The following is a 20,792-nucleotide window of genomic DNA, read 5'->3' on the forward strand; positions in this document are numbered from 1 at the left end:
TTGGTCGTTCAACGTTTTCTCTTACCAATGGATTAATGTAGTAATTGGATTCTGCTTTGGTTGGTAGGTGGACATTTACAGGGAAGCAACCCTAACACAAGCGGGCCTTGAAGAGTACACGAGGGTGCAACATTCTCAGCAAGCTAGCTACGCACAATCCGAAGGTTATCACAGTTACGTTTCCAGTGTCGATTCTACGACGAACACACCGTTCCTCGATAGGTACGATACTGGACGATTTATACGACAATCGTTCGTTTATCTTGTGATGTAATATTTAAATTCAAATTGCTCATGCAGGTTGAGAAGAGACAGCGAGGCAGTGGCACAGAGGCCAACGTCCACCTGGGAGGATACATCAAGGGAAGGAAGAGATAGCGTAGTGACGACGTCCAGCGGAAGTGCCTCGAGCAGCGAAACTCTGAAATGGCACGGATCGATGTCGGACGTGAGCGTGTCCAGCGGGTTGCCAGCTCGCCAAGGCGCTTCGGATCGGTGGCATCACGGATCGATGTCGGACGTGAGCAGCGTTAACGGTGGAATTTTGCCTCAGAAACCCAACAACAGCTGTCATGACAAGTGGCAAGGATCTATGAGCGACGTCAGCACCAGCGGTTTATCTCCAACCACAAAGGGCAGGCACAGCGAGAAATGGCCAGACAAGTGGCAAGTTTCGATGAACGATCGCAACAAGCAGAGTCAGGGTAGATCTAGCTTACCGGCTGTGATCAATCATTGCAACGCATCGACCAACGTAGCAGACGTTTCGTCGACCGTTCGAGAGAGCAAGTGGCAAGAGTCGAACATCGACGAGGAATCTCTAGTGGATAAATCGCAGTCAGGATCTCAGTGGGACAATTCGGTGAGGATCGAAGGTGATAAGTATGGTTCACTGGCTCAACCGATGCCACAGAGTCCAATTCGTCAGCAGCTCGGTGCTACGACCCCTCAGAGTCCCGAAAATTGGAACCCTATACATGGATCGATGTCGGATGTTAGTCAAGCGAACGGACATCCGTGTAGCAAACAGTTGATCGCTCACAGTGCCAGAGTTCAAACTCCACAAAGACACCATTCAGAGAGTGTGTTGTACTTGGACCGCGAACGAAATCAACGCAAGCTGTACCCTGTTAGCACTACTCAGCCTCAGGAATCTACGCAATCTTCAAGGTGACGTTATAATTCCACATACCTCAAAGATCCCTTGTCCTCATCAAAAGTTTATTAAATTTGTATTCTTTCTTTCAGAATGGTGCCGGCACTGCCTCAACAGCCACAAATGTCAGTGGCGGAACGTATAAACGAGCTGGAGAAGCAACAACAACAACAACAACAGATGCGTTACACTTACCTGGACCCAGAAAAACGCCACAGAGTCTCCGACCCAACGTTAAAAGCCATACAAAAGAAAGCCCTGCTTTCCTTCTACGAGAGACACCACCAGGCATCCTGGAGATCAGAACCGCAACTAGCCCAAGGAATAGCTCCTGCGCCTCAAAGCCCCCCGCCTCAGCCACCCCCTCGTCCTAGACCGCCTTCCTCGAGACGAGCGAGCTCCGCCTCCGACTACGCCAGTGGCACCTGGCGAGAAAATGGCAACAGGAATCAGAACCAAGGTAATGGAGAACTGTCGAGTCCTAAGCATCAGCACAGCAACAGCTGCGGTAGTCTCTCTACGGACTTGCTAGGCCCTGTGATAGTAGGACCAGCTATATCGATCGACGATTGGGTGCCAGAAAGGCCACCCAAAAAACCACACTTGAGAAACGTTTACAACGACCGTGTACCCAGTCCCGATTTGCCACCGCCATCTCCTCCTACGGTGACTGAAAATGAAGTTCACGATTGCGATGATCCACTGCCACCTCCGCCGCCAGAGCTCAGCGAAGATTGTTTCACTGAGAGCCAGCGCAAGCCCAGCAGCACGCACCATCAATCTGAGGAGACAAAGATTCGTGATAGATCTTGCGACAGACACAAGTTAGAGAGACACTCAATGAGAAGATCGAAACACGGTTCCAAGAGAGATCACGAGAAGTCCGGAAAGTCTTCCCCAAATTCGCCTGTGAAGACGGTGTCCCAGGAACAGGAGCAACACCAATTCGTTAGACCTGCCATTGCATTGAAGCATGTCGACTCCGAGATGGTGCTGGAGAACGGTGTTTCAGCTGGATTCGCCACACATAGAATGGTGGCTACGGGTCGGTCGAGTTTAAGATACCCGTCGACGCAGAAGTTAATGGTGAATGGCAGAGTAACGCCAGCCAGGAGAATATCGGAGGAGCGGCCTTTCTCTAGCAGGCCACCGGCGCAACTACCTGATCTCATCTCGCAGCGATACAGCGACTCTGGGAACCAGAGACCTGCCCCTCAAGTACCCGTGGAACCGAGAATCATTCGGCAAGAGTCGATGCGAGTGGACGGAACGCGAATCGACGTTTCTGGCTTACTCAGGAACGATTCGGCTCAGAGACTGGAATCCTCTTCTGGTCAGAGACCTCAGCCGCAAGTGCCTAAAAACGTCGATAAAAGTGCCTCGAGTAATCAATCTAATCAGGCAACGAGACCAAACTACCTGCCCGTGCCTGAGAATTCTAAGTGCGCGTCCAAATATCTAGAAGGTGGAAACCACGGTTTTGCAATTGGTAGTCCAGTGAAGACGGGCTACGAGGCCAATTCCAAAATGTTCCCGTCGGAGTCGAGTCCTCAGAAGTATCACGAGCCCCCGAAATACGTGCCCAACCATCACCAACGTCACGGAGACGTGACACAGAGGAATTACTACGCTCTGCCCCCTAAATACATCGACGCACCGAAACAAAAACCTCAACCTCAGTGTCCTACGGATAGATACGGTGGTACTGGTTCACCTAGTTCTCCTCCTCCGCCCCTGGCGCCGCGACAGAACACTCCAGGCAGGAAATCGTTGCCACCTCCGCCTCGACCGGCACCTCCACACGCGCTACAGGGGTAAGTTTGATGCTTTTTTAATGACCCTCGTCATTTCTCTGGTACGACCTTTAAATTATTCTTCATTACGTTTACTTGTATCTATCAGCGACACAGCAGCCTGTTAATAAGACTGAAGATCGTTGGTTCGCATCGAAGATATCGCAGGAACCATTATCTCGCTTTTCGGCGGGCATTAGGAATCATTACCTTTTTGTCGCGTTTTGTAATCGCGAGAATCTCACGGATCGTTCGTTTTACAGTCGTCAATTAAAGATCTCAGAGAGAGGGTCGAAACGTCTATCGAGAAAATGCGCACGGTATGCGATCGTCGAAGAGTTTGAGCCACGGAACGCACACGATCCTGTAATTGCGGCGTAATTGAATGGTAAATGGCTGCTGCCGCCGCTTGGCGCTTGCAGGATCGTCCATTATACGTATAGTGTCCCATCGTACGGACTCCTTATCCTGCGATCGATCAGTTGAATTAGAGGCAACCGCGGATACACCTTACCCTACGCTGTTGACGGGATGCTTATTAACGACCCTCGAAGATCGATAGATCACTCGTGAAACTGACGCACCGCGTCGCGAAAACGTTCGAGCTACATCCCTTGATGGCGTCGTTTCACCGAGAACCGTAAACACAACGCTTGCTTTTGATTTGTGGCTTGAGAAGAAACACGAAAATATTTTACTGAAATTCCATGAGGATCAGCGTTAATCATCATTCCTCTCATAAAAACACGTAATGTTTGTTTAATAATTTGCAAGTTTATGACACATAATCTGCGTGAACTAGCCGGTTCGAGCAATTTACAACTTGTTCTCCTTATTAATGCTTCAGTGCCGCTTTTTATAATCAATTGATACAACACTGTAAAGCCACTGTAAACTGGAATTCGATTATGAATTCCCGAAGATTAAAACTAAAAGCAAAAAAATTTGCGAACCAGCTTCTCGTTAAGTACTCAATATTCGTACGAAAGAAACTCGTGGACTCCCCAGACCGAACATCGTAGAATCGTTACTGACTCGTACGAGCCTTGAGCAAGAATTACCGATGGATTATCAAGCTACGAAGCCAGACGAGATCCCTTGATGCTCGTTTTTGTGCCGGTTTAAATCCAGGAACTCGTAAATCCCCGGGGATCAGCACCAGCGATGCCGATAGTTCGGCGAACTCTTGGCTCGCTCGTTAATTATTTTCTCGTTCGTCCGCTCGACCGAATCGTATGCATTACCATGAGATTATCATTGCAAATCTAACGGTGCCCATTACCGCGTTGATTTACGAGCGTGTGACTTTCCCTGAATCGCGTCCGGTGAGAGTCTTAAACGACATCGTCGCTGGCTGCCAGCGAATGACTCCTCGGAACTGTTCACGATCCCCGCTGGTTTTAATCGTCACGTCCACGTAAATTCACCATTAAACTCTGAAATCGTTATTCCCCCGCGAACCTTCAGCTTTTTATCTGCTTCATCTCTGCCGCGGGTTCTCTTTGTTTCCGCCGCGTCCTTGACAAAGTTGTTGCTTGAAACTCTTATAATCTTCAGAAGAACCAGGGGGGTATTGAACCTTAATTGCGATCGGTTACCTCAAAGATAGAAAACGCGAAACGAAGAAGGTACAACTTGTCTCGAACCTCGTTCAGACCAGTCGTGGTTGCAAGAAAAAACTCGTCAGTGGCTTCCTTGCAACGCGAGTCTTTGCGTTCTTGAAAAGCAAGAACTCGGGCAAGGTCGATCGCACACGAAGCGCCCTGCCATCCGGAGGATCATGGTAGCGCGTTTCACGGAAGCGGAGATTCTCCGTGACCCAGCGCCTCTTTGTTCACCGGTCCATGATTTTCTGGGTCATGAGACGCACTCTGACCAATTGCAAAAAGCAACGGCGAGATTATACCTGAGATCGCGAACGACTTCATCCAAATGGAAGAAAATTAACGATGGATTAATAGTAATTGCACGGTTGTGGAGATTCACCGGTCGGACTCGTTCCTCGGAGGGCACAGGATGTAGGCTCGATCTCACAGAGCGATAAGTCTTTTCACCTTTCTTTTGTTTCCTTCTCGCTCTGATTGGGTGACCAGCTTGGCTTCTGTGATGGTCGAGTTGTCGACTGCGACGGACAAGATTCCGACCCCGCGACACGGTTCGGGAAGCAAACGCTCCGCTTCGTTTTGACCTTCGACGGGAAGAGACAAGACAGAGAGATCTTCTGTGCCATGAAGTTGGCAGGTATTTAACGTGGCTGCCGATTCTTCTCGCCTGCCGCCTCTCCCTCTTTCTTTCGTCCGGGGTATTCAAGCGGAGGCTTAACCTTTCGGCTAAACCGAGCCACGAGGCAGAAATGTCAGAAAAAAGGTTACCGCGTGGCACCACGGGCGTGTTTGCCTGTTCTTCGGTGCTCGATTATGCTCGCCGTGGCACTGCTGTTCCACCACACGGATAGAAGAGTTGAACGCGTGAGAATTCGTCGACTATTCGGCCTCGTCCAATAAGAAAGATCTCCGTGTGTAGCGAGTTAGAACACGATACAGTTCTATGTTTGAATCTTCTCTTAACTCTCATAGCAGACAACGGTAGACGCGTTCCACGCCGGTACTCAAGAAATCACGCGAATTTATTTTTCTTCGATAACATCTGGTCAGCATCAAACTGACGGGAAAAATGCGCTGATTCAGATCGCAGATTCCATTCGAGGCAGTAATCTAATCGCGTAATTGCGATTGTGCTTCAGCCTCGTGCCTGGTCGAGTGCGCAAAAATGTATTTTCGCAGGAAACGTCTGCCGATTCAGTTGCCACGATTAAACAATCCCTAGAATAGATCGACGTTTCTCTTAATAACGATCGTAAAGTCATAGTTATTCGAAGAATGTTGGTTTAAAAATTATTTCACCGTTTTGATTACGTGACTACCCGCAGCTTAGTTACTGATACTCTTTATGCTGGCAGTTTCGCTTTCCGTTACGAGTTCGATGTTCGAAGAGATTAATGATACGACCATAAATATGTACATATCATTCAGCGTAAATATATTTAAGAAAATAATAGCGTTTCCAGAGGGAAAGTGGAATGATTCTATTGAACACGAGCTATTCTTGAAATACTTGTTAAAAAATTCTGCCCATGGAATTTAAAGAAAGAACCAAAGTTTATCGCAGATATTTCTCTTTGAAACAAAATTATTCGACCTTAACTATTAACGGCGCCAATTTGCTCGTTAGCCATGCTCCACAATCTAAATTGTACGCATTTCTTGGGAACAAAGTCGCTTGGAGACGTCTCGTCAGATGTGGAACACGATTGACATACATGACTGATCTCATTTTAGCCCTCCACTGTTTTAATAAGCAATATTTCATTCTTCAAGCTACTAACTTAAATAAAGCATCTGGTTAGATGTCACTATCGTCATGGTATTCGAGCCGAGTCTTCACGTTTCCCCAGTTCTCTTCGTTTCGTTCTTGAATCGTACCTTAGTCCCTTTCTTCTCGCCGCTGCACAAGCAAAACTCGTTCCATTCTGCACCTGAGATTGCATGGAAGAAAGACCGCGACCTCGACAGGGTAACCGACGAGTATGCCAAGTATCGCTTAACATCGGTTACTTGTCGTCGAATCTCCTCCCTTTACCACGTCGGATGACACCGCATAAGGCTATAGCCAAGGAAGAAAAAGAAGTCCACGGTATATCGTATTATCGCTAGTCGAGACGATTTTTCTTGTTTTATCGCCACCACGCTTCGAATCGAATACGTGCTCGCGTCAAAGGAATTGGATTAACCTTTCTTCCGAAGACGTGATTCTTAAAGCAATGAATAGATACAGCATACATAGATCTTTCTTGCAAACTTCGATATGACTATTAAAAATACATTGACTTTGAAGGTATTGAAGAGTTTTGAAACGAGAGGAAAAATTTTTCGTTCGAACGAACTCGATATGACTTCAAGTTCAATATGAGATAGTACTAAAATGTAAAAAACTTTGTTAAAAAGAAATAGGACGATACATCGTAACGTTATGGTGAACGACACTCATTATCGAGGTGTATATTTGCGTAGCGACAGCGACGATCGCAAGATATAATCGTAATTCATAATTGGTAACTTGTAAATTATTATTTCACGATTATATTTATACTTAAAACTCCGATTTTGATTACAACTAAATAGTTTGATGTCAAGGAGTATAGGAGAATGTGTCCGAATCGATTGCGGAAAAATTTATTATATGTTTATCTGTTCGTTTATTCTATCGAGCCACTCAACGCTCGATAAGCGATTTCGAAACTAGAGAATTTTATTTGCCATTCTTGCGACGGCGGGCTGTGAAATAAAAACCCCAGTTGTTTGATTGTGGAATCGATGGATTATCTGTAAAATATATATATTTATCGGGCGTAGTTACAGTTATCGGTTCTCGATCTCGTGAGGGGAAATGCGAGAAAGCATCGTTCGATATACTTTTAATTAAACACTTTATCTCTACGGATATGAGTCATAAAATAATTCACTCGTTTGATAATATTAACAAGAAGCAATAAGAAATGATACATCATAATATATATTGCTGACTCTCGTCGCTTGAAGTTATCGTCCTCAAAGTATCGTTTAACTATTCACACGATTATCCGTACCGAAGATGTAAATGCGTGTGTCGCAAGAGTACGATGCAACGTCTACTAATTATCAACGGTAATTAAAAGGAGAACGATGCCAGCGTTCTGGTTGCGGCAGAAGTACTTTCGTCGGTCGGAAAGTCGAGCGCGGTAGCACACTCATTCGAGCAGCCTTCCAACAACTCGTAACGTCCTCCCTTCGTGCGTGGCGAGACTCGTTTGACGACTTGCCAAGAAACGGGGTCAATTGCATGCAATCCTGACTAATTCTAAGCGGGTTTAGAAGCGATAGTGATAGCGTATACGCCTTCATTAACTAGTCGATTAGCATCCGCCGAAAAGAAAGTGTCTTACATTGTTAGCAAATTTCGTAACTGTAGGACGATTGGAGCAGAAGCGACATTCATAAAACCTGTAATACTCAGGTGGTTTTGCTTGTTTCGATTTTATTAGGTGCAGCTAACGACTTTCCTGAAATATTACGAAATTTTCAGTCTAACGAGGTAAACTTTATCAACCCGCGAATTAGTATATCTAATCGACTTTATGTTTTCGCAAAGAACGGAAACGCCTACCGGGAGTCTGTTCTGTATTTCTCAGATAACCCGTTATAAATATTGGAACAGATATATACATTTAATTAATTGCTGGTCGTAATATAGCGACTACAGATTTACCGTATACGTCGTTTTACAGGCCACTTTTACGCGAATTGATATTGATTCACACGATTTATTGTGTAACGAGTTTCCCCTCGTTCCTCGTTAACCTCGATCATCACCGTTTCCACGTACGATATTTTCTACGTATTTTCTTCTTGATTTCTCCATTTCTTTTTTTATATTCTCCAGATTGCTAATACATTATCGGTTATGCTTCGGATTAATTGAAAACAATTATCGAAATTAATACTTCCGTTGAAGATCTGTAGTTTTAATCTCTAAAATACGGTAGTCTATCTAATTTGCTGAGTCTGACGAGCGTCCTCGTCTCGACTTTGACTTCGTTCCAAACGGAGCATCGAGGAAGTTCGGGGGGTATAGGAAGCAAGTGACAAGGGACAGGAATGACAACGACGAAAGAAGACAATGGGCAGCGAGTCGAGACCGGCGAACACCGGACACGGGCTCACGGGAGCGTCTCGAGGAACGGTATCTTCATGGCGACACTTTATCTCACGAGTAAATGGTCAAATTGCTCGACATTATTAACCAAGTTATTTACCGTTAGAACGCGTGGTCTGAAAAAATGTTCGAGCCGATCGTTTTTTCTTTAAACCTCGATCGAGGCTAATTCTACAGTGAAAAATGTCTACGTGTCGCTTGCACCTGGGTAAACACGTGTACCGCCTACTTCCTCGTCGATGAAGCCCACCTTCCATCGTCTCGTTCCGTCAAGTAGTCCAGTTTCGCTGGCGTTCCATTTAATTGGCTCCTGTTAACATCAATTCACCGTGTCGACGATAAGGTCCGCCGCTACCTCGAGGTGTTTTGCTTCCCGCAGCTTTCACTGCGTTCACTGGTTTTACTTTTCCCCTTAGAATCCTTTGACTTCAGATTTATTGCATTTTCAATTAACCTTTTTCAATGCGAGTACATTTTCATAAATCATTATCTCTAAACGCAAAAAAAAAATAACAAAACTAAATGCAATATAATTAATAATACAAGTCAAAGCTTTCCTATATCTCCAAAATAGAAACGTCTTGGCTCGTAATATCGAATCTCCGAAATAAAAAAATAAATACACTTCCGTCGGCCACGTGTTTCCAACGAAAGGACTATTATTTCGATGGGTGGTCAAAGAACCTGGCAAACGATCGAACGAAAAAAAGGTTAGACCTGTGTGCGCTTCGGATGCTCGCATACGATTGTTCGGAGCCATGTGTGGCCAAACTGTCGTGTAATAAAAGCTCCGGATCGTAAAGTTTCCGGTGTGTTCACGAGTCGACCGACCCAGGGACGAACGAGCGCATAAACGACCGCGACGTTTCACGACCCTTCGCGACACGGCCCAAGAAATCGTTGACCGCTGCTCTCTGGAAAATTGCCGAGGGTCAGTGACATTGGTGGCCAGGGGTAACCGCGACTGTTGCACCTGCAAGAAGGCCAGCCATTAAACCGCAGAGATCACGGGCGCATCCTCTGGTGCTACGGATGATGTTCGCCTTCTGCGAGTGTGGAATAGAACGTCTGCATCACGACGACCGCATCGCTACGATATAAATAGGATGACGCTATTCCGGCACTCGAATTCTTGAAAATAATGTTTGGACGAGAATATTGAGAAATAGTCGTGAACGGAAGCTAGAGGTCGAATGTTTCTCGGAATTCTTGAAAAAATTACGGAAGAGTCTGATAAAGTTTAGGTATCTCTGCCATGTTTCGTGTTTCTACTTGGAATTTCGTCGTGATGACTGTTTATAGGAATTACGTATTATTTAAGATACGAATAATAGCAAAAGTGGGTGGGAAATAAGAGATATAATTGGTTTAGAGCTTACTCAAGACCGTAGGTTCGCAGTAGACCAACCGCAGTTGATGCTGGCAGAGGTAACATAAACAGAGAGATAATAAATTCTTCTTGCTGAAACATAACGATCCGAGTATTCTTGTGAGACAGCCCCTAACTATGATGTCCGTAAATTACGAAATGACTTGTGTAAACTTGAAGGTTGTGGTATTAGGTATACTGATAGATTATGTACTATCGTGAGAATCGAACGTGACGAGAGCTTACGTATTTCCTCCGTTCCGCTGTCTCTGATGTACAACGTGTCGGACACTCTGCTGTTTGCATTACAATTATGCTACATCCGTGGCTAAACTTCCAGATTTTGTTTGAGAAATAACATAAAGAATTTCAACGTCCAGCTGAAACTGAAGGTTTGGCAAACACATGGTGGACAAAAATCATCTGGCGAGCAATCTCCGTTTTCAAAGTAGACAAGGGCTCTGCCCATTTCTCTGCATGGAAAACAGTTTACGGCGGTAAAAACAGATGTGCAAACGTGAACACAATGTCCCAAAGGAAATCGATGAAAAGCCAGACTCCACGATGTCGTAGAAATCGACGCAAATCTCGATCCGATTGACAGCGTGTCACGGCGAACGTTGTCGCTGTGAATACGGCGCCGGCAGTGAATTTATTAGGCCAGGCCCGACAAATGAAAGGACTCTCCGTAAAATTAATGGACGAAGATGCCAACGTGTGATTAGCAATTTGTTTTTCTTTCGCAAGCCGGCTGTTCGCCAAATTTCGATACCAGCTTAACTCGACTTTGTGCCTGCGAGAGGATCCAGGGTCGCGAATCGACCGGAATAGCATCCGCCATATATACATACACGACAGTTACATTAGAGGCATTACCGATGTCCAGAATAACGAATGACATCATCGGGAAAAAGTCAGATGGTTTACCTATGCGAGGATCAAGATGGTTATTCGCTTGTTTGACGACTATATTAGCGGTTCTCGATTAAGTGTTTCGTAAATCTTCATATGTCGCATCCACGTGACATATTTTTTGAATAATTCACGTTGGAAGTGTATCTACGTTTATGATATTGGCGAGGCTTCAATTTTCTGAAAAATATCGTTACAGTAACTAAATTTTCAACGTAACCATTATTTTTTTTTTTTTTTCGATTGTGGATTAAGAAATCATTTATTTTTCGTGGGTGCTTATTAGTGGTTGACTGGAAGTACGAACTTTCGCCGCAATGTCTCCGCCTTCGACTATTACGATAGGAAAAATATCTGCACGAAGAGTAGCATTGTCCTCGTTCTCGTAATCTGTCATTCCGTTCGCTGGAAAGAGAGCAAAGTATAAACGCACTTTCTATGGCATCGTTTTTCCAGCTGTCCGCGGAAGTGCACCGATAACCGCTCCATTGATAAATGGGAACGAACCTCGCCACTTTGCAATATGTCATGTACTTCAGCGACTCTTGCCCTCGTGCTTCTTCCCATAAACCTACGTGTTTTTTTACGAAAGCATCTTCCACGCGTTCGCAGTCGATAATATACTCCTCCCATTGAATGCAAAGCATTCCTTCAATTCCAGATATTTGGCTCGCATCCAGCAAACAGAATCCAACATTTAGAATAATACTGATTTCCTCGAAAAACAAGTCTCGTACAAAGCTCATGTACATATCGTGATATTAAGCACGCGGTGACTCCTATTTATAGAAACGCTCTGTGCGATATTTAAGCCGTGAATGCCAGCGTAATAACGCCCTTGCTGAGACGTCTGCTCCTGAAATGAAACATCCTGACGAAGGTTGGGAAGCGCTCAGAACTAGACTTTGGAAAGTTGCCCGATTCGAGACGGTCTTTCGCCCGGCATCCATCGAATCACGGACCCAGTGGCGCCAAAATAGAATTTCAAGCGCGGTCGGTTGTTATCCCTTGAAAAAATACACGACTGACGACGTTCATTTGTCCGTCGGTTAAAAATCATATCTCATCGAGTTTCGGACCGGGATTGTTCACGGCAGAGGAGGAGGGTCGGATAAAAAGTAACGGTGCCGGTACACGAGCCTCTCCGGTGTTACTCATCGCGCACGGCGCGCATGCAGCTTTTGCCCAAGAGCGGCCATAAAAATCAGGTGAAACTGGCCCGCTTGTTTCGCTTCTTTACCTCTCTGCTCTTTTTTTTCCCCCTGCTTTTTTGCTCTCGCTTTCTTTCCTTCGTTTTATCCACGATGCTCATCCGAGGATCTCGCGATGTTATCGTTGCTCACGTTCCGTCCCCATGAATTCCATTCGTCATCGAGAGATCGTGGACACGATTCCAGCTAGCGTATACGCGATAAGTGGAAGTCCTATATTTTGACTCGTTCGGCTCGCCACGGTATTTCACCCGATCAATCAAACCGGACGCTACCCCAGACGAGATGCTTTCTCTCTTTATCCCTTGTTCTTTCCATCCGACTACTTGTCTCGTGATTCTCGCAAGGGTACCCGAATGTCTACGGGTGTCGAAGAAGAGGTTGCGTCTTGAATCGATGAAGATGGAGAACGAACGAGGAAGAACGAGATTCGTATTTTCGATCGATCGAGCATGAAAGAGATGGAATGAGCTGGAACGCAAAACGGTGGTGGAAGGTAGTAGAAGAGAGGAGTAAGAGAGGTCTTGGCCAAGTATTCAGCCGCGTTGTGCGTCAAACTCACTTACCTACGACAATCGCCGCGGGCTGTGCCGGTTTTCTGTCTTGGGACGAGCGGATCCGCTCGATCTCAGCGGGCAGACCTGTTATTACACGGGAATGCGAAAAAGGAGGACCGGACCTTCGCAGATCGAGGAAACTGTTAAAAATGTATGGCCGTAACTGAACACGCCTGACCGCCCTTCGCTTCTAATAAACGTGGCTAACGTACCGAGGAAGAGTAGACGTGCCACGTATATAGAAAAGATTCAGCGCGTTGGGAGGCGGCGAGTCAGATGTCGATGGAAATTTTACGGCGGACTCGACTGACCATGGTTTCTCAGAAGCATATGTGCGAAATGTTAGATCTCGTCTAGCATCGCTAATAGATCAACTTGCTAACTGGTGAAGACAAACTCACTCGTCATACGGTTTTACGATCTTCTCGGCGTTATTCTTCTTCGTTTAGCCCCTATTTCTCTGTTCATTGTTTTTGAGAAATTGATTCGATTATTTTATAATTACAGTTTCTCATTAAGAAATTATTTGATTAATAATTGTTAATAAAATAGGAACATATAAAAAAATTACCTGAAATGAAATAGGCGAAGTTTGAAATATCCGAAGGCCGCTCTCGACCTATTGACTCTCTCTATATAAAAAAAAGATAAAGGACAAGAAAGAAGACTCCTTATATTTCTATTCCATAAAATCGACCAGCATCGGCGCCGGTGATCGTCCGTAAACTCGCCACCCCTTGTCGACGCTCTCCACGATTTTGTATCATCGAGACGCATTGTCGACGATCGGAGATTGCAGGAGGCTCGTGTAAATTACGCGACGTGTGCGTAGACCCGTCTTGGCTCGCGTTCGAGCCCTCGATGCCGCGAAGATTTAATCACAACCCGAATGAATACCTCGGTCATGTTTATTACGCGAAAAGGATAATCACGCGGCAGGTACAGAGTACAGATCGATGGGGATGACGTTTACAGCGTCCTGCCGCTGAACCGACAGCCAGGAAAGCTTCGGCGTCCTTTTCGAAGTCATAAACTCTCGCTTCGCAACTTCGGCAGTTGTAACATATAAATTACAGTATTCGCGGCTACGGCCTGTGCCCACCATGGCCGTAACTTACGAACGTTGTCCTCCTAGGAAACGAGTTATGACTGCAGATGTTGCAACCTGCGAATCACGGGCCTGTAGCGTATAATAATCCACAGACCAACCGCCCATTTAGGAATTAATTCGTAAAGCTTGTTGCACGGCAATGAACAGTCCACGAACGATGTAAAGTAGCTTCCATGATTGTTCGTGTATCGTTTTCATTGTTTCCCCGAAATGTTAGAAACGGGGTCAACGTTCGTATACTACGATACAAACTATTATCTCGAAAGTTAGATAGAGCGAACAATATAAGCGCGTATTATTTTAGTACATCGTTTGTAGTAACTTATTTCAAACAAGAAAACGAATTGATTCTGCATATGTTTGTATGTATTGAATACGATAGATGCAGATGACGATTGATGCGTTAAATTTCACTATCCCACTGAAGTATCCTTTCACCCCACTCAGAGAGTTCGAATTCGTGGCACGGCATCACGAAACGAAAGGCAATCCAGAAAAGAGCGAATCACATATCTCGGAGTTTATTAGCCGCTCTCTAGACATCAAATTAAACCGGTTCCCCGGGCAGATACATCTCGTGTCGCTTCCACCGTAGCACGGTAGTAGTCAGGTAGACCTGTCAACGGCATTAATGCGATTCAGGGGTGCGAGCATGAGCGTTCCCCGCACTATTTACATGCGTACAGTTTGCCGGTTCAGATCACAGGGGAAGATAATGAGACACGTTGACCTGTCCCCGTGTATTCGTCCCTGGATCGGGCCCCTCGCCGCTCTTCGTGGACCTTCGGCTAACGTCGCCTGCTCTGTCCTTGTCCGCCTCTCTGCAGCCTTTCTATCTCCCTCTCGCTCGTACGCCTTCCCCTTCTTCAACGCGGCGTCGACGATCGCGACCCGTGCTCCGCAGTCATTCCGTTGACAGCGTCCGTGGCGTTTGTGTCGCGTCGGTCTTACCGAAAGTCGATGACAGCTGTCAACACACAGTGACATCATTGATACTCGAACGCGATTCAGTTGGTATACGAATGTCGATCGTAGTTTATTCGTCGTTCTCGGTGTTCCTCGATCTTTCTCAGCGTGTTCAAACGGAGTACACAACGGCGAGTGAAGAGGGGATTAAAGGGATGTTGACAAATGTGTGATTGGTTGCACGGTGACGGGACAGAACAGAAGGCAAAAACGCGAGTGGATAGCATCCTCCAACGGAGGAGATACGATGATCTGAGGTGTTTGTAACGCCGCGACACGAGCACACGGCTGATGGACAGATGTTGAATCTGAACATTTACAACGTCGTGGGCAGCATCGGTACGATGGTTTTCGGGAGCAATAAATTCCGGATACGAAGGTACGCGTTGATTTGAATAATGTCTCTGAATGTCAGGGTCTTTCTGATTTTTTATTTCTTTTGCACGACGTTTTATAGTCGACACGATTGGTTCACTTAAAGAGCTATTAACAATTTGTCTCTTTAGGAATATCACGTTCATAAAATCTTATAATTTATAAAGACGAGGAAAAATATAGACATGGAAATACCCATACTATTCTCAGTATTCTAAACACCGGACGTTGAATTTAACCTTAATTTATAGCACCGAGCAAAATAATCTTCGATCACGGTGTACCGTTCTCTTCGTAATACAACATATCTTGTATAAGTCAATCTTATCTCAAACTTGGATTTCATTCGAATCTAGTAGATTACCGAATTCCATTCACGTTTCTCCATATCTCTAGACCTAATTGATAATGTCAACCTATCCTCTAATATTCAATGCATCGTATTAGTCAAAAGTTTTAGTTTTCATTTACGTCGAGGTTTCGAAAATCGCGGTCACTGATCTGCTCAACTCTTCCGCGATGGTGTGCTCAGGCCTCGTGACAGGAAGCAAAATTTGACCGTTACGCTCGGCAAATCGTTCAGAGGAACACGCAGGAAGAGAGATTCGGTTCATTGGAGCGAAATTGGTGGGTAGCGGTGGACCCAATGCTTCGTTCGTTCTTTACGATAGCGCGTCGCGGTTGAAAAACATCGACAGGGGTCGGGGGTTCGCTTAGAAAACGTAGTCGAAGAGGCATGCACTGGTAAGAAGCGCACCCTATCGCGTCATTCATTTTCACCTGTTTGATAAAAAGATACAGTGGGTTCACTGCGTGGTTTATCGGCGCATTTGCGTGCGTGTATTGAACGATAAGTAGAAAGTTTATCGGCCGACGAGCTTTCCGCTTGACAGTGATGGATGAACTCGTGGATAGTTTTCTTGTCGTGGAGCGTAGGTCTTGAGTGATCCAGTCGTAAAAAAATCCTTGGAACGAATTAACAGAGGACATGGGTCTCTAGGCGATCAAAGTTCACGAATGATCGCCATCTTGGCTAATTTTCGACCGTAACCTTAACATACTCTGTTATATTGATTCTACGGAGGGATCGAGTGTGCAAGAAATCGCAAATTCCAACGATCTGTTTGCTTGTACAATACTATAGGGTCGTAGCGATCGAATGGAGAGTCATCGAGGAAATATTCAATGTTTTGCTTGGTTACCGTCTCAGACGAAGCTTTGAAAAAGAACGCGTATGAATATCGAAGCGCTACCGTTCAAAGGCTTCCTGTAGCCACCGCTTCTTCTGGAAGCCTTCCAAGGTAGCTGCGAACAAAGCGTCGTCTGTTGCTCTCATCCATTGAAAAATAAGGTGTTGATCGTTCCTTATGACACAGCAAACCGTTCGAAAATAGTTCCGTTTCTTCACGACAATGCCCATCAATCAACCGGATAAACGATATTAGCGACGCACATTACACGCTCGAACCCGTTGAATTTTAAGCTTCACCGTCGACGAGGAGAGTTCGCGTGGAAAAACCGTTTAACGAAGCGGATTAACGTATCTGGCTTTTCACGTGTGCTCGTATTAATTAACTCATCCATCGACCATACGCGTATATACATATACATTTGATACGGTTCATAGATAGATATAGAATGGCTAGTTTCAGGGGAATCGGCTTACATAGCCTAAGAAGTAACCGAGCAAGCGAAGCCTGGGAACTATCCGTTCGATACGGCCGCAACAAGCAAGAAAGAATAGCAAAGCGAGCGTGTCTTTCGTTGGCTGACTCTCCTCGTGCCTCGTACTCTATTTGTCGTGCTTCGTGATCCTCATAGAGTCGCGCAAGGACGCTTTATTTATCGAACTCGATGATCGAGGTTCATCGTTGACTTTATTGGCGATTCGCGGTCAATTCGTGAATACGTATTCTCGGCGTATTCAGTAACGCATGGTTGTCTCGTATCTCTCTCTCTCTCTCTCTCTCTCTCTCTCTCTCTCTTTCTCTTTCCCTTTCTTTCTATCGTATCCTCTACATATATTTCTCCCTACACCCTCCTTCTCCTTTTCCCCGTACGCGCGCTCTTTCTCCCAATCTCCTAACTATATTGTATGTACACCATGTGGTAGGTTGTTATTTAACTGCCGGATCAAACGGATATTTAACCGGTTAATTTAACGTTTACACGTTACGCCGCGACGGCCGTATTTATTTCCGCTTCTTGCCGCCAGCAACGGTGCCTCGCGTATTTACTTGTTGCAGTACGTTAAACGTGTAACTCAAACGTGTTTATCATTCCTTCCTTTCTTTCCTCTCTTTCACTCTTTTAATCGAAATATTTTTTCACTTCGTTCCTCGTTCGATTCGTAGCCCAAACATGGCAATTAAAGGAACTTTATGGAACGTTTCCATTTCGCCGGATTCAGTTCAGGGTATGCAGGCTGAATTACTGCAAGAAAGGTGAAATGCCAATGTTATATCGCGCCGTTCAACTTGCAACATCGTTTCAAAACTTCTCTCTTTCTCTTTCTTATACCGTCTTCTTCCATCTTTCGTGTTGTCGGCACGTTTCTCCCTTGTGGAGACGGAGCACAGCTGCGGCAGGAAAATAGCAAACAAACCTGTTGGTAATAAACAATTATCGCCTGTTTTGTCGCAATTAATTTGTTTACGATAGTATATGGCGTGTATACAATATTAAAATTACTAAGTATATCGAATACAAATTTTGGAAAATTTTCCTAACATTATGAGATCAGATTTTTTACGAGCAGACAACCATCGACGAAAACATGCGCTCGATTGTACGATAATTCTGTCCTAGTTTTTTTGCCTCGACTCTCAACTAATCAGTTTCCTCTAATCATCCAAATCTTCACCATCTTTCCACCAAGTCCTCCTTTCTCACGTTCCACTTCGATCGATAAAAACACGCAAAAATTTACGGAGAACATCGGTGCCCTTTCGAGTTAAAGTCTTTCAAGGTATCTCTCAATCGGCGCCCTCGCGTCTACGAGAGTTCATTCTCGTCGTCTGCTCGCGATCCGACTATCAACAATCGCTTTCCCCAGGCTGCCGGTATTATCGACTTTCGATTATCATGTTCTGAGATTCTAATTGCGCTCATTTCGAGATTAACGCGTATCCATGGTCCGATCTTGTTTCGATCAAAGTCATCGATCGATTAATAATGATTAGAAAGGACCGGAAGCGGTCTTGCTATCTCTCTTAGGAGCATCTCAGACTTGGCAGCCAGCTCTTCCGGTCCTCTCTTTGCGACACGCTTCGCTGTGTCTGACATAATGGACCGTTGTTCTCTCACGAACGAGACTTCAGTCTCATGGTCGACTAATAGCCGTTGAATCTACTAAGCTCGTTTTTTCTTCGGACAGATTGCGGTAAAATGACTGCGATAAAAGATGTAATGGAGCAATTAGATATAAAATTTGAAACATCGATCAATATTTCATGGTATTCCTCTAATCTCATAAATTTAATTTTATTATAGTTGAATAACAAATACAGTAAAAATGATCTATTCTGCCTTCTGATCAGAAAGATATTTTATTTCATAATTCTAAATACGCAGGCATATGATCACACAAATGAAAGAATTAATAGGCATATCAATAAATAGAACTGCCATGGGCAAAACCGTAAAAAGCTACAATGGTATAAATAATACGAAGTGTTTAGAATATATCAGTTGTAAAAAAAAAAATAAATTTCCACGACATTACGTATATCGTAGTGGTCAACTCAACTGGTACAATCGGTCGTCTATTAACTCCGTTCCCCGGTAAACGCATCTTCGTTTCAATTCCACGTACAGCTACACCCATTCATTGGCTGGCTTTCAATCAGAATGCTTCGACCTCTCTGTACAAGATGAAATATCGCTGCTAATGGACTGTTCAATTAAATCGCTCTTCTCGGAAAATAAATCCATCATCGAGGAAGAGACACGCCTCGGGACCGAGTTTAACGGTAGACTTGGCACGGTCGTTCTATCGATATTCCATCCCGATTAATGTATTTCACGCGAATTTTCCGCTGATGGAAAATCGGCATGACGAAACGATCCAGTCTCAATCGAAACTCGGAATCAACTGCGAGGATTTCCCTTCGTAGTGCATCGAATCAGATACGGACGCGTCGTTAACATCGCAAACAATACACGCGAGGACGCGGCCACACGCGTCCGTTCTAGACGCGAGGCTGCAGCCACGGCGTAATGAGCCATCGCTCGTTTTCTGACGAGATCGCTGCACTGGCTCATTAGCTTTCACGCCGGGCCCGTGTTCTACGCATACGTCCGCGTATAGACACTCGGGAATACGCTTCCGAGTTAACATCGCGAAATATTAATTACCACGTGCTGTCTAGCAACCAGGCTGACACCTGTTCCATCTTCGCTCCTCCTATCGAGGAAGATTTAACAATAATGTTTTTCGTATTTAGAAAAGGTTAAAATAACACGACATAGAAAAATAGGAAATAGTCGGTCTAACGCAAATAAATTCCTCTTGAGATTTACGAGCTTTGGTAAAATAAAAGAATTAAATGGATCAGACATGTAACCAAGCAAACACTTGGAACAATATTCTGAATGAATAAATATCGCGTCAGACAATCGAAGGGAATCGAGTGGAGCGTTGCTGCTGTGAATTCTCCTTCGACTGTGCTTCAAGTATGCTCTCGAAGCCTGTAGAGAGCGCGAGAACGATCGATAAAATGGTATCGAGGCATTTAGATCGTGCGGCGCGGCGGTTGGCGACGATCGTTGCCGCGTGTCCGTGTCGGTGAACCCGTGTCACCGGCTGTCAATATTAGCCTAGCGGCCGAGACGCGCGATCGATTCCTCGAGACAGGCTCGTGACGCGGAGCGACAGGATATCAGCTCGATAAGATCGCGGCGTTACTGCTCGGCTGACTCGATCATCCGTATTCGATTTTCTCGGGTTTCTCGGCGTAATTGGAGAAACGGTTGCCAAAGCGGAATTAAGTGGTCGAAAAAAGATCGCGTTCGCGGGACTGAGACCAATTAATTAGCCGGCATTCGATTTCTTCCGATCGTTTGAATTGCGATCGCTGAAGAACGATTGCAACAGTGTTGAACAGGGAATGATAGGTTTGGAAAAATCGAAAGAGAGAAGAACGAAGGCACCGGTAATCGAGAGTAATAATTACTTAATCGATGCATTTGTCATCGTGGGCCCGTCTAACGAGAGCTACTCTCGTTGAGCGGAACAAACCGTGAGCGAAGCTGGTCGGTGGTTTTGCTGGACAAGTTTTATTTGTTGCAGAATCACCAGGATTATAGACTCGTATATAAACCACTCAGTCAAGACTTTGACTTTAATCGACTGACTGAACTAGAACTATTCCTGCTTTCGCTGGTAGAACGTATTTAGATCTTCGACTTCTCAAATAGGAAAGAGGCTAGTGCATTAGTCCGAAGATATACTGGCACAGAACTAGATTATTCTAGCGCGCGTACGCAAACTTTTAGTTCCATCGCAAATATTTGCTCGATACATTTTATACGAGCGCGTGTACCGATTCCACTTTGAAAATTTCATTTCCAATCTACGATCCTTCGTTTTG

General features: G+C 45.1%; 1 protein-coding gene across 2 annotated transcripts in view; it reads left to right on the forward strand.

The window, feature by feature from the left end:
• Positions 1–20,792, forward strand: part of Shrm (shroom) — a 127,053-nt gene that overhangs the window by 76,394 nt on the left and 29,867 nt on the right. For both annotated transcript variants that reach the window (XM_033327714.2, XM_033327715.2), the window contains exons 5-7: positions 68–222; positions 301–1,170; positions 1,249–2,970. In XM_033327714.2, coding sequence (XP_033183605.1) covers positions 68–222; positions 301–1,170; positions 1,249–2,970 — 2,747 coding nt within the window. The remainder of the gene's footprint in view (positions 1–67; positions 223–300; positions 1,171–1,248; positions 2,971–20,792) is intronic.

This window comes from Bombus vancouverensis, chromosome 1 (genome assembly GCF_051014615.1).
Source record: "Bombus vancouverensis nearcticus chromosome 1, iyBomVanc1_principal, whole genome shotgun sequence".
Lineage (NCBI taxonomy): Eukaryota > Metazoa > Arthropoda > Insecta > Hymenoptera > Apidae > Bombus > Bombus vancouverensis.